Source organism: Mustela nivalis (genome assembly GCF_964662115.1).
Source record: "Mustela nivalis genome assembly, chromosome: 1".
Lineage (NCBI taxonomy): Eukaryota > Metazoa > Chordata > Mammalia > Carnivora > Mustelidae > Mustela > Mustela nivalis.
The window spans coordinates 214,311,362-214,325,475 of NC_139020.1; the positions used below are offsets into that span (position 1 = coordinate 214,311,362).

Below are 14,114 nucleotides of genomic sequence, written 5' to 3' on the forward strand. Positions count from 1 at the left end.
GGCTTAGAGAACTGTCCAATCAGAGCGACAGGGGCGGTTCTCGGAGAACAATCCGGGGCTCCTGGGTGGTGCCCGGAGAGCTAGCCAATCAGGGGCTTGGGTCCGACCCCTGCCCAATCAGGGGCCCCAGAGGCGGGTCTCGGAAAACTATCCAGTCAGAGGCCCGGGGAGAGGGAGGTCCCCGAGCACTGTCCAATCAGGCGCGGGGGCGGGCGCGCTGGCGGCCGCGTGGACGTGGCTCTGGGCCCGCCAGGGCGCTCCAGCGCACCTGCTCCGCGCGGCCCCAGGTGTCCCGGGCGCGCCGCTCTCACCTGCCCGGCCCGGGGGAAGGACGCCCGGAGGCTCGGAGCCGGGCGCGAGATGGTGAGTGAGCGCGGCCCGGGCCGAGACCGGGAGGGTCTGGCTCGCACCGGCCAGAACCGGCTTCCTGCGGCCGCGGGCCCGGGGGTCCCCGCCCCCGGGGGTCCCGACCCCAGCCTCCGCCCTCGGCTGGGGCCTCGGGGACTCAGTCCTGGGCCGGCTCCTCCGCGAGCCTCGGGGCGTGGGGGCGGGCGAGGAGCGCGCCGAGACCTGCAGGGCCCTGGGCTCGCAGGCCCTCGGCCCCAGGGGACCCCGGTTCTCGCTCCCGGAACCAGAGTCCGGCGGGACGCTGCGCCCAGGGCCCTGGCGGCCTCCTGCGCGGCCGGCGCGGGGGGTGGGCGGCGCCCTTGGTCCGGGGGCACTGCGGGGGCGCCGGGGCGAGACCCCGCGGACGGGAGACCCCGCGGACCGGAGACCCCGCGGACGGGAGACCCCGCGGACGCGCGTCCGGCCGCGCCCCCTCGAGAAGCTCCCTGAGCGCGGCCTCGGGGGCGCGGCGTCTAGCGAGCGGAGCGCGGGCGGACGTTGCCGTCCGCGGCGGCGCGGGTTTCCGAAACGGAGGAAAGGTCTTGAATGCCGGTTGTGAGGCGTTTTCACAGCGTCCCCGCGCGGAGCGAGTTTGCGAGTTTGCGGGGTCAGTCCCCCCGGAGCGGCGCGTGCGACCGGGGCGCCCGGGGAAGCCCGCTGGGGACGAGGACGACCCGGAGAGCGCGCGTCCCTCCCGGCGCGGCCGCGGGCGAGTGGACCCTTGCCCCGAGCGCGCGGGGTCGGTCCTGGGTGGTCAGAGCCGGGGGCGGGGCGGGGGTGGCCGTCGGTGGCCGAATCGCCAGTGTGTTCGCCGCCGCGACGTGGGGCCTCGTGACGTCGGGCAGCCCGGTCCGCTGTCCTCGGCGACCCCGGGCTTCAGGCGTCGCTGCACTGGCCGGTGGCCGGGGAGGAGTTTTCTGGAAGGCCGAGGTCCGGCGGGTGGGGGGGGGGGTTGCTGTCTTAGTGACAGTCGCCCCCCCCCCCCCCCAAGACGGTGCATCTTCTCTGCGTTTTCCTTGCGCGCGTCGCCTCGCTGTTTGCAGGGGTTTCCGTCCGGTCCCTCCGTAGCCTTCATTTTACGTACTTAATCCTGATGGGGTTTGGGTTGTACCGTGGAACGCGTGAGCTTCTTGAAAACGGTTTCCCAACTTCCTGTGGCTGTGAATGAGGTGAGGAAGGGGGTCTGGTGGCTCAGTCGGGGAAGCGTCTGCCTTTGGCTTGCGCCCGCAGGGTCCTGCGGTCAGAGCCCCGCATCGGCCCCTTGCTCTGCGCGGAGTCCGCTTCTCCCTCTCCCTCTGCCTCTCCCCCGGCTTGTGCGCTCTCAGTCAAATAAATAAATTATTTATTAAATTTTTTTTTCAATTTATGTAGAATAAATTGAAATAAAAATTTATTTTAAAAGATTCAGTAATAAAATTGGGTTTATCCTAACGTTTTATCCTGAATTCTTACTAAAGATCTACTCTGTGACATCCTGTATATACAGTTTTCAGAATTAGGCACCAAGGGAGGTGTTTCCGTCTCTGGTACTGTGTCTTGGTTATTTCCTGCTGGTGCTGATCGGATCTCTAGGATAACATCGTCTAACACTGACATGCTGGGCAAACCTGATTTCTCCCGAATTATTTTCGGGGAAACCGTGAGCTTCGTATCATTTATACAGTCTTTGTTCTGTGTTCAACCTTCTTTGCTTGGTTTTCCTTTGTCAGTTATATGTGTTATGTGTGTTACCATCATTTCCCGACGGGAAGATCTTTTGTGTATAACTGTTGAATTTTATAAAACATGTTTTTGGCAAATCTTAGGATGATTACAGGTTAATCATATAAATTGATTTCAGTGTTTTTTATTTTATAATAAAGCATCAGCACAGGAACATGCTTATGACCTTGGTACGGTTGACACCTTGCAAAGCAATCCTCCGTGAGATGAAATCCGACCCTGGATGCAGACCTTTCACACCAGAAACCCCACTTGACGTGATGCCCAGGGCAGGGCCCGTCTCTCTCCGGAGGTAGCCGGCATGTGGAGTCCAGAGGGGCTGATCTGCGTGTTTGTAGTTCTGCCTGTGCACTTCCCTGCACGCGGGTGTGTTGTTACATGTGTGCACTCACGTGTGTTTCTGAGCACTTAAGCACCCATTTGCAGTGCGACCTACACGGCTACTTTCTGCTCTCCTGTACTCGGCCCTGCAGTGGGTCACTTGTTTGTGTCTGTGTTCGCAACAACACAGACGGATAAACGCACAAACACACACGTAGGTATATAACAGACCCCCTGGTGCCTTTACTGGGGCACATTTTTCATAGTACTTATGTTTGATTTCCTTATTTATCATTTTCCTCCAAGAATTTAAATCCACAGGGTTCAGAATCTTTGTTGTGTTCAGTGCCGGTAGGAGGACCTGTGTGACCTGCAGCCTGAATGCATTTTGGCCCACGAAAGAGCTAGAAGTCAGACCCTCAAACAGAGCAGTCCTGGGTGAGACTCGGCTTTGCTGGGAGCAGGAGCGCGAGGGTGTAAGTGGACAAGGGCTGTCCACACTGCCCTGCAGACGGCCGCGTCTCTTCTTACCACCGCGGGGGACGCTGTCACAATAGCAAAACCACCGTAAGGTGTGGGTCCAAGTGCGGGTGTTCGAGGACTGTGTTCTGCGTTCCCTCTGCTCTGAACCTGTGTGCGTATCTGCTTTGCAGCATCCCTAGGCCCACATAAACGAATGTGCGCAAAGCTTTTTTGCAAAGTCTTGCATATTTTGGGTTCTCAGTGCACATTTTTAATATAGATTTTACTTATTTATTTGGCAGCACAAGCAGGCAGAGCGGCAGGAGGGGTGGGGGAGGCAGGTTCCCCGCTGAGCAGGGAGCCTGGTGCGGGGCTCGATCCCCGGACTATGACCTGAGCCGAAGGTAGACACTTATGACAGAGCCACCCCGGCGCCCCCTCAATGCACATTTAAAAAATTAATATTGTGATCAAGTATTTGATGGTTTCGAGCTGGGTGTGTTGTGCTTCCCTGTCTCCTCCGTCTGTGGGGGTTGCTAGAACAAAAATGCTGCTGATTTGGTGTCTGGTGAGGCCCTTCCTCCTGGCTCATGGCCGGCAGCTCACTGTGCCTTCCTGTGGCGGGCCGAGCGAGTGCGCCCTCGTGAGGGCTCTCGTCCCATTCCTGAGCGCTGCACCCTCGTGGCCTGATCCCCCCACCCCCAGAGGCCCCACCTCCCAGGCCCGTCACATTGAAGTTAGCATTTAACATGAATTTGGGGGGCACAGAAACATCCGGTCTCAAACAGTCGAATGAACAGTTCAACAGTCTTGAACACCTTTCAGTTCACAGGTGCATTAGGAGGACTCTGGGACCCAGCACGGAGTTATGTTCACGGCTCTGATTATGACAGCGCGAGGGTACAGGGCACAGTCAGGAGACGGGAAATGTCCTGCGGAGACCAGGGGCAGAGCTCCAAGGGTCCACTCCGGTGGCATCACGCAGGCTCTGCAGAGTTCTCCCGGCAGCCGGGCCCAACGGCACGTGGGCAGTGTTCTACGGGGAAGCTACTGAGAGACTCAGTTAGCAGGTCTTTTAATGGGGGCTGGTCCCGAAAAGCCCCTCTGCGCAGCACGGCCCAGGGTTCCAGACTTCCAGAAGGAAAGCTGGTCTTCAGCACAAGACATGGTTTGCAGGGCGCCTGGGTGGCTCAGTGGGTTGAGCCGCTGCCTTCGGCTCAGGTCATGATCTCAGGGTCCTGGGATCGAGTCCCGCATCGGGCTCTCTGCTCAGCGGGGAGCCTGCTTCCTTCTCTCTCTCTTTCTCTGCCTGCCTCTCAGTGTACTTGTAATTTCTCTCTGTCAAATAAATAAATAAAATCTTAAAAAAAAAAAAAGACATGGTTTGCAGAAAAAGACACAAGGGGCCTCACCTAGCAGCGTGGTGGGAAGCCTCCCCAAACCCACGTCCCTGTGAACCAACCAAAGGCCAACCTTGGAAGGGGGACCTCGTAAGGATAAGGACCCTCAGGCCTGTTCAGGTGTCACTTCTGAACAGTGCTGTGCCTTTGGACCTTACAGCAACATCATCACCTGTAGTGCCCTTTGTAGCTGGGTGAGACCAAGCTAGGTATTGATTTTGATTGTACAGTTAAAGGGGTCCTGGACTTGCCCCATCCAATAAATCCCATTAACCAGAAAGGTAAAGGTCTTAGAATGTTAGGGGGCCGCGTTGTCACAGTTTCTGTATTTCACTGGTGTCCGTTCCCATAGGGCACAGCTCTGGTTGGAGGTTGTATCCGACCCGAGCGTCTCCCGCGGGTAAGAGGGTGTCCTGGTGGGATGTGCGTGAGGCAGCCCGGTCAGCAGGCCCCCACGGTGGCCGGTTTTAAGTAATTCAGTCTGGTCCTCACTCGGAGGGACTGCCTGTGGCGGTCAGGGTCAGACCTCTTGGTGCCCACGTCACTCGGCCCACCTCGCCAGTGTGGATGGCATCTGGGTGACGTGCGCAGAAGGAAGCAGACCGAAGGGCTCGATTTCGGATGGTCTCATTGGGGAACGAGCCCCTCCTCACTGGCCACTATGAGAGACCCAGCTGGACCACCCCGACGTTTTCATCACCTAGGACCTCAGCCAAGTGTCCTAACTCCGCCGTCTTCCCAGAGTCAGAGTCCCGTCCGGTTCAGTACGGTGTGCGCAGAGGCGGAGGCAGCCCACGGTGGGCCCCGGGGGGCGTGAGCTTACCGTCAATTTCAGGCAGTTGGGGATCAGCGCTCCCCGGATCACTGGGGCCTTTCTTAGTAGCAGCAAAGCCCAGACACCGCACAGTCAGAAAGTTGTGTTCCGAGTTGTGTTCCAAGCCCCTGCTGTCCCGGGTCGGCGTCCACACGAGCCACAGCTGGGCAGTCGTCAGTCTGATGGTCAGCAGAAACGGGGTTTCACAATTGCTCTTGGATGAGCTGAAGACTTGCTCTGAAAGTTCCCAGAGTGTGTCTCCGGGTGGAGGTTGCTTGTCTCTTCATGTTTCCCTCCTGTTTTGAACCTCCAGGAGGTAAAAACTCCGTTAAAAATAAATAAATAAATAAATAAATAAATAAATAAGTCATTTGCTGCAGAGACCTCAGCTTGTTTCTAAGGCTTCGAGTTTAAATACCACCCCCTGTACCGGTGGCACCAAGCAGCAGGCCAGGTCCTGTCAGTACCTTTTCTCTCTACCCACGGGATGGTCCCTCTGGCGTTTACGAAATCACACACGTACACCTGTGCCAGCTTTTATCTACGTGCAGGTGCGATAGCCACAAAGGAGAACCATTTTAAGGGGGAAAAAAAATCCCCTTCCCCTTTGTTCTAATCACAAGTTCATTAAAGCCTGTGTTCGTTTTGTACGGTTCCCGTAACACACTGCCGTACACAGCGTGGCTTAAAAACTTGCTCTCAGAGTTTGGGAGGCGAGACGTCCGAAATCAAGGTGGCAGGAGGACTGTGCGCCTGCGCCTTGGGTCTCAAAGGTTCGGTGGCTCCCGGCCTCTGTTCATGCCTGCGTCTCCCATCTCTGCAGCCCCTTTGCGTGGCCACCTTCCCTGCGTGTCTCCGGCCTCACGCGGCGTTTTCTGAGAAGGCCGCCAGGTGGCTTGGGTTGGGGCCTATCCCAAGGGCCTCGTCCTCACTTGGTTACACACGCAGAGATCCTTCTTCCAAGAAAGGCCACATTCACAGGTCCCGAGGGAGACCTTTTCGGGAGACACAGTTGAAGCCACCGTGAGGCCCTGGGGTTAAATCAGCATTTACGGGGATGACATCTCAGCTGCCAAGGAGGATCCCGGCTCGGATGCCTACGGGAGGGCGTGGCAGCCCGGCGGCAACCAGGGAGAAGAAAGGGTAGAGGATCCCTGCCCGCTAGGCCCTTGGTTTACCCCAGGTTTTGCTCCAGCTCTAGAAACTGATTTAACTCTTTTTCTCCCAACACAGTGCAAACTTTTCATATATGTACATATATGAATATATATGTTTTTTGCTCATCCGTCATTTACCTTGGTAACTTGGGGGGCCCCTTCCTGCCTGGAGGAATGAACAAAAACCAAAGACCTCACCAAAGCTGTGCTTTCTCTTCTCTTGCTCAGAGAGCATGGCTGGAAGCAGCCGGTGGATCTAGCGCCAGGCCTCCTGGGTCTGTTTCCGCCATTTTTACCTCATGTCAGTTCTTGCTTCACAACAGACAGGAGCTCGGCCGCTTGCCCCTTTCCCCCCCAAAAGGTGACTTTTACCCCCTGGGGCACCAGATCTCCGCCATCTCCTCCCTGGTCCCCCTCCTCTTCCCAAACAGTGCTTTTGCTATATTGCAGCAAGTCGGGATGTTCTAGCAAATTCCACCTCCGATGCCAGCTGTGATCGGTGTCTCCAAGACCACCCTTGTGTCCTGTTGGTCAGATCCCCATGATTTAGTTTTATTCATGGCTGTGATTTGTTACCATAAAACGATGCACAAGGGAACAAGGATATGGAGAAAGCCCCGAGGGAAACCAAGCGTCAGTTTTTAAGAGTTCTTTGCTGGCGGAGTCACCCAGAGTCACCCAGCCACGAGTCATGGGAACACATGGAATGTTGTCTGCTGGGGGAGCTCAGTAGACACGCGGTGCCTGGGGCGCCTGCTCCACACTTCCAGAAGGAAGGCAGGTTCAGTATTCACAATGTCATGGGCACAGAGGTTTAGACACTGGGTGATATCAGTCAAGGTGCTGTGAAGCCTGAAATCCACGTTCCCAGATACCAGCCTTGCCGGGAGTCCTGTCTAAGGATAGAGCTCAGGCCTGGGAGGTAACGCGGTCTGGACAGTAGATGAGGGGAGTCATGGAGGAAGCACTATAGATTACAGAGCATGGTTCAGCCGACTCGGGAACCTCCCGTTGGTCCCTGGGCTAGTGATAGGGGTTTCCTTGGGATTTCCTACTTTCCTATTTCCTACTCCATTGAATAGGTAGATTTTGGCATCAGAATGTTGAATGACAGTATTGGCTGCTCATGGATGTCCATGGGTTAAGGAATTAAAACAAACAAACAAAAAAACCCAACCAGTGTTTAAAGAAAGAATGCAGTTCAGTGGTTCCTGTGTTCTTCGGGGAGCAGCGGGGAGGGCTGACATGCTCATGTGCCCAACAGGGGAGGGACACGGAAAGGAGAGAAATTGAGAGTATGGCCTGCAGGATGATGGAGGGGGGGTGCGGCTTCTCGCTGGAACGTGATATGAGGGAGGGGCTCCTGCGTGGGTAGGCACTGCCTAATCCTTAATTATTTTATAATCTTGGGCAAACTCAGTGCCAGGTATTTTTGACTTCAGTTAACTCCTTTGCGGGGTGAGAATTTTAACCTTATCCTCAAGGTCAGCAAGAATACTCTTCCGTGGTTCTGGTGGAAAGACCGGTTTTGTCCTCGTATTACATGTGCTGTGTGTGTGTGTGTATGTGTGTGTGTGCGTGCACATGTGTGTAGGGCAGGTGCACAGAGAGTTGGGAGTGTAGGGAATGCATGCATCGGAGTGCTCACATCTGTGTCCTCTTTACTGAGCTCTGACCTCTCAATAACTTTCCATCCCTTTCCTGTATTACACAAATATATTAACAAGACTTCTTCCAAAGGAATTTTATCATTGAGCCAGCAGAAACGGTCTGCGTATGGCCTGGACTTCTGTAAGATGATGTAGTTAGCCGGCTCTGCTGTAGGTGGATCCCATTAAGCCTCTTGGGTTTAGTGAGGAGAATGGAAGGAAAAGTTCCCAGTCCTTCAGTTTGTGCTTATTTCATAAAACCTCACCTAGGTTTGACCTGGGGCTTGACATGGCGCGTAGTGATGTCATCCGTAATAGGGAAGGAGTCAAAGTAGTTTGTGTCACAAGAGATCCATGGGTCTTAAAATGCAAACCTTAGTTTCATGGGCAGAGCATTTCTGTGATTTCTCAGTGTGGTCTGAAACCTTTGGTTAAAGAAGAATGAGACTTGATTTGGTTGCTGTAAAAGTGTAAAGATAGGTTCCGTGGGTGGTGGAGCTATTAAATTTGTGAGGACGTGAGTGTGGACAGAGTAAGAGATCCGGTGAGTGAGTCATGGAGTGGATTTTAGGTGACCACAGAGTCTTATCTGGATTCCCTGTGAATCGAATCTGGTTGCTCAGTGAGTCTCAACTTTCCTTCTGCACATCTCTTGGGTATTGTAGGACTCAGTGGTCTTTGAGGATGTGGCCGTGGACTTCACCCTGGAGGAGTGGGCGTTGCTGGATTCTGCTCAGAGGAAGCTCTACAGAGAGGTGATGCTGGAAAACTTGAAAAACTTGGCCTCAGTGGGTAAGAATGACCTCATTCCTTCACTTAGTCACTTAGAGAACAAGCATTTTGTGCACATCAAGCCTTTTTCAAGATTTGAACTGTGGAAGGGCTCCTGGGTGGCTCAGTCCTTAAGCGTCTGCCTTCGGCTCAGGTCATGATCCCAGGGTCCTAGGTTCAACCCTCGCATCACACTCCCTGCTCTGTGGGGGGCCTGCTTCTCCCTCTCCCATTCCCTCTGCTTGTGTTCCCACTCTTGCTGTGTCTCTATCACATAAATAAAATCTTAAAAAAAAAAAAAGATTTGGACTGTGGAAAGGGAGTATAGTAATCATAAGACAGACAGGGTCACAACCACCAGAGAGCTAGATCTGGTAGTTTCTGCGTGAGAAGGAGAATCTATCTGTATGGCTCCCTGTGTGTCATCAGTGAATATAGATTTCATGGGTTATTAAGGAGCCTGGTGACATTTATTTAATCATGTGAGAATTCTGTGCTTATGAGATTGCTTACCACCTTGACCCCTTGTACTTGCTATTGGGGAGGTCCTGACCCAGCTAAACCTTCTCAGTGCCCTTTTGACCGACAGGTTCCTTCCCTCTTTAAACCTTGTTCCCTTTTTGCTTTCAGATGATGACACTCAATTTAAAGCCAGTGGGTCAGTTTCTCAGCAGGATGTTTATGGGAATAAACTGTCCAAGGAACATAAAATAGCAGAGTTCACCAGAAATGATTCCTGGGCCTCTGTTTTAGGGAAAATTTGGGAAGAACTTAGTACTGAAGATCAGCACACAAAGCAGGGGAGACATCTGAGGTGAGTTGTGCTCACAAGAGAAAGTGATGTTCCGGGTGTGTTCTCGGTATGTCATGAGATTGAAAAAGCAAAGGAAACCCCTACAGGAGCCTAGATCAAATCTGTTTACTCACAGGACTTGTATAGAAAGATTTCCTTAAATACGATGTTGATGTTGAGGGTTAAAAACATAGTTCAGTTGAAAACAATTAGGAGGAAAAGCCACATTGAAGAAACACGGTTTTCGTAATTCCTATGGTTGAATCCTTTTCCGCGATATCTGTTTATTCTGCCTTATCAGGTAGGGTAGAAAGCCTACACATCCACTGAAATTGATGAAAATATGATCCCAATACTTACTTGTAAATAGCAAGAAATCATTAATCAAACGGTTGGTGTTAACCTGCTTCTCATTCTTCACAGAAATCACGTGGTGGAGAAACTCTCTGAAAGTAACGATCCTTGTGGGGAAGGCTCCAGTCGGATTCCAAGTGGTAATCTATATCAGAAGGCTGTTGCTGCAGTGAAAGAGTATGAGTCTAGTGCGTACGGAAAAGTCTCTGTGCATCATTCCTTCCTCAAGAGCCACGTCGCCGTGCACACTGCGCACAAACCGTATCAGTGTCCGGAGTGCGGGCGGGCCTATAGTTGTCAGTCACACCTGCGAATGCATGTGAGGACCCACAACGGAGACAGAACCTATGCATGTAAATTATGTGGAAAAACCTTTCCTCGTACTTCGTCCCTCAACCGGCACATAAGGATTCATACTGCCGAGAAGACTTATGAGTGTCAACAGTGTGGGAAAGCCTTCATCGACTTTTCCAGTCTTACCAGTCATGTGAGAACTCACACAGGAGAGAAACCCTATAAATGTAAGGAATGTGGGAAAGCTTTCAGTTATTCCTCAACTTTTCGAAGGCACATGATAACACACACGGGAGAGAAGCCCTATAAGTGTAAGGAATGTGGGGAAGCCTTCAGCTATTCCTCAACGTTTCGAAGGCACATGATCTCACACACGGGGGAAACACCCCACAAATGTAAGGAATGTGGAGAAGCCTTCAGTTACTCCTCCGCATTTCGAAGGCACATGATAACGCACACGGGAGAGAAGCCCTATGAATGTAAACAGTGTGGGAAAACCTTTATTTACCTGCAGTCCTTCCGGAGACACGAAAGGATTCACACCGGAGAGAAACCCTATGCATGCAAGCAATGTGGGAAAACCTTCATTTATCCCCAGTCCTTCCGAAGACATGAGAGGACTCACGGTGGAGAGAAACCCTATGAATGTAGCCAGTGTGGGAAAGCATTCAGCCATCCCTCGTCCTTCCGAGGACACATGAGAGTGCACACCGGAGAGAAACCTTACGAATGCAGTCAGTGTGGGAAAACTTTCAACTGGCCCATATCCTTAAGAAGACACATGAGGACACACATGAGGGAGAAACCCTATGAATGCAAACAGTGTGGGAAAGCCTTCAACTTGTCAGCTTGCTTTCGAGAACACGTGAGAATGCATCCTGGAGACAAACCGTATCAGTGCAAGCTATGTGGGAAAGCGTTCTTTTGCCACCTGTCCTTACAAAAACATATGAGGAGGCACACTGCAGAGAAACTCTACGAATGCAAGCAGTGTGGCAAAGCTTTCAGCTGGCCTGAACTCTTGCAGCAGCACGTGAGGACACACACTGCGGAGAAACCCTACGAGTGTAAGGAATGTGGGAAAGTCTTCAAATGGCCCTCGTCTCTGCCAATACATATGCGAGTCCACACTGGAGAGAAACCTTATGAATGTAAGGAGTGTGGGAAAGCCTTCAGTTGTTCCTCGTCCTTAAGAAGACACATGAGGATACACACCACCGAGAGACACTACTTCGGGGATGCGGGAAACTCTCCCGCCGATGAAATCAAGCCTCATGCGTCAGGAAATCCACACCAGGAGAGAAATCTTACCCAGCCTGTAAATATGGTACCGCCTTTGTGACAACCTCATCAGAGTGGACCTACGGGCCGTGTATCTCCAGTTCTTTTACAGATGAACAGTTAGGGGAGAACTAGCTCTCCAAGTATTCTGTGAGCTGTCATTCAAAATTTTGCAGGTGGTGTTTCTTCCCTACATTTCCATAAATAAACCTTTGCAGCTTGTTGGACTCATGGGGATTTGAAGTGTGTTTTTATTATGTAAGTAGTTTTAATTTCTTTGTTCTTTAATTCTTGAAGGGGTTTTCATATTTGTTGGGATTTTCTTACTCAGTTAATGTGGCAGATACTGGATATCACCTCTTATACAGTTTCTGCCTTACTGAGAATCTATGTATTTTGGCCAGAGGGAACTTACTGCCTTTTTTTTTTTTTTTTTTACAAACAATTTGCAGAGATTTTTTATTATGCAGAGTTCTTCAAAAGCATAGTCTCCTGGGAATTGTTATTTTCAACCCTTTCTCTTTGCTCTTTGTCCTTGCTTGTGACTAGAAATTGGACAGTAGGCTTTAACTGAAGAGCTACTCCGTGACCTTGAGCTATAAGATACAGAATTGGAGGTGGGTCTTCTGGGTTGTGTTGTCAATGTGGGAACGTTGGGAACCACGTTTCCCTTCCCTTTATGATTATGTGGTCAAATTTACCAGTAGCCTAACTTGGCATGGGATTTGGAAGACAGAAGTGAAGAAGCCATTTCTGTGTTTAGAGCCACGTTAAAGTGTGAGAGATGCAAAAGGGCTTTGGACCTCAGCCCGTTTTCCTGATCTTGGCGCTGCCAGTCAAGGGTATCATGAAAAAAATGCCGTGTGCTTGAGTCCCATTTTTTTCAGAGTTTTGTAGGCTTCCATGAGTCTCTCCATGAGCTGTGTATCAAGGATCCACTTGCATGGTCTTGCACTCACAATTTGGATATTCCTGCCAACCCTGATGTGTTCTCTAGACCACTCATTCTGACTCAAGTTTAGTGCTCTTCTCAGGTGCTATGATCCCCCTTTTCTCTAGATTTTCCCTTTCGTGTATAAGGTCTAATTTTTCTAGTGAACACCTTATTTTCAGTACTTTTAGTGACTCTCTGGTCCTGTTTCTGCCACGAAAGCTACGATGCTGCTACAGAGCCAAACAGCACTGAGACTTTGCTAACCTGTTGCATTTTCAAGTGTGCTCATTTAGTCCTTTGTGCGACGAAAAGAACCTACATGTATTAGATTTTGGGAGAGCTGAATGTTGTTCCTTCGTATGGGCTTAACTATTATGTTTTTTTATGTCCTCAAACACAATACTGTGTTTTATCTTCAAGGAAAATCATTTGTAGTTCTGTCTTGCATTTTCACATCACTCATGTATTTACTGTATTACTTTCCTAAGGGCCGCAGTAACAAAGGACCACAACTGAGTGACTTAGGGCAACAGAACTTTTGGTCTGACAATTCTGAAGGTAGAAGTCCAAAATCAGAGTATTGGCCGGACCCTGCTTCCTCTTAAGGTGCTAGGGAAGGCTCTGTTCCAGGCCTCTCCTAACTTCTGGTAATTCATTGGCTCGTGGCAACGTAACTCATCTTCCCATTGCTTTCTGCATGCATGCGTGTTTATCTCTTCCCGTGGCATTCTTTTTATAGGGGCCACACACAGCAAGTTAGGGCTCACCCGATTTCAGTATCTCTGCCTCTACTTATATGTGTGATAGCACTGTTTCTAAATAAGGTCACATTCTAAGGTACTGGGACTAGGACTTCAACGTACAGATTTTGGGGGACAGTTCAACCCATAACACTACCAAATGTTACCCTCTTTATCGTGTGCTGCGAGAACAGATTAAGAAATTCCATTGTTGGGGCACCTGGGTGGCTCAGTGGGTTAAAGCCTCTGCCTTCAGCTCAGGTTATGATCCCAGGGGTCCTGGGATCGAGTCCCGAATCGGGCTCTCTGCTCTGCAGGGAGCCTGCTTCCTCCTCTCTCTCTGCCTGCCTCTCTGCCTACTTGTGGTCTCTGTCTGTCAAATAAATAAATAAATAAAATCTTTAAAAAAAAAAAAAGAAAAGAAATTCCATTGCAATTATGGATTCCAGATCAACTGTGTGTGTGTTTTTTTTTTTTAAGATTTTATTTATTTATTTGACAGAGAGAGAGAGATCACAAGTAAGCAGAGAGACAGACAGAGATGAGGAGAAGCAGGTTCCCTGCTGAGCAGAGAGCCCGATGCTGCGGGACTCGATTCCAGGCCCCTCCCTGGGATCATGACCTGAGCTGAAGGCAGAGGCTTAACCCACTGAGCCACCCAGGCACCCTCAACTGTGATTTTATTAAGCATATGTTCCAAGTCTGTATTTCCAGGTGCATACAACTTAAGGTATTTTGTCACATATATTTATTTTTATTGTTACATAAACATCTGTTATTAAACTGATTCTTATTCGTTGTTAATAAAACCTTAAATAACTGTTTTGTCAAAACTTTATAACCTAGACTGCTGAGAACACGCTTGTAGTCAATGAAAATTGGGTGCCTTGAATTTAAGCAGTTTGAGTGAACACATGGAGGGCAGTAGGATATATCAGCCAGAGGCTGTTTGGAAGGATATATTTTCAGATTTGGGCTTGTGTTTGGTGATTGTTGAAGGCAGAAATAATTGGATTTAGCTAATTGAAATTGGTA

At 50.9% G+C, this 14,114-nt stretch overlaps 1 protein-coding gene across 1 annotated transcript; it reads left to right on the forward strand.

Moving 5' to 3' along the window:
- Positions 1 to 217: 217 nt before the first annotated feature.
- ZNF555 (zinc finger protein 555) lies at positions 218 to 13,899 on the forward strand. Its single transcript, XM_082736231.1, has 5 exons — positions 218 to 363; positions 8,578 to 8,704; positions 9,314 to 9,497; positions 9,900 to 13,441; positions 13,502 to 13,899. The coding sequence occupies exons 1-4, from the start codon at positions 361 to 363 to the stop codon at positions 11,464 to 11,466; spliced, it is 1,881 nt and encodes a 626-aa protein (XP_082592357.1). The 5' UTR covers positions 218 to 360; the 3' UTR covers positions 11,467 to 13,441; positions 13,502 to 13,899.
- The last annotated feature ends 215 nt before the right edge of the window (positions 13,900 to 14,114 follow it).

Bases quoted from the DNA above. Each gene is read 5' to 3' on its own strand.
- ZNF555 (XM_082736231.1), top strand. The intron at 8,705-9,313 runs GTAAGAATGACC...TTTTGCTTTCAG, and splicing joins GAAAAACTTGGCCTCAGTGG to ATGATGACACTCAATTTAAA. The intron at 9,498-9,899 runs GTGAGTTGTGCT...CATTCTTCACAG, and splicing joins AAGCAGGGGAGACATCTGAG to AAATCACGTGGTGGAGAAAC.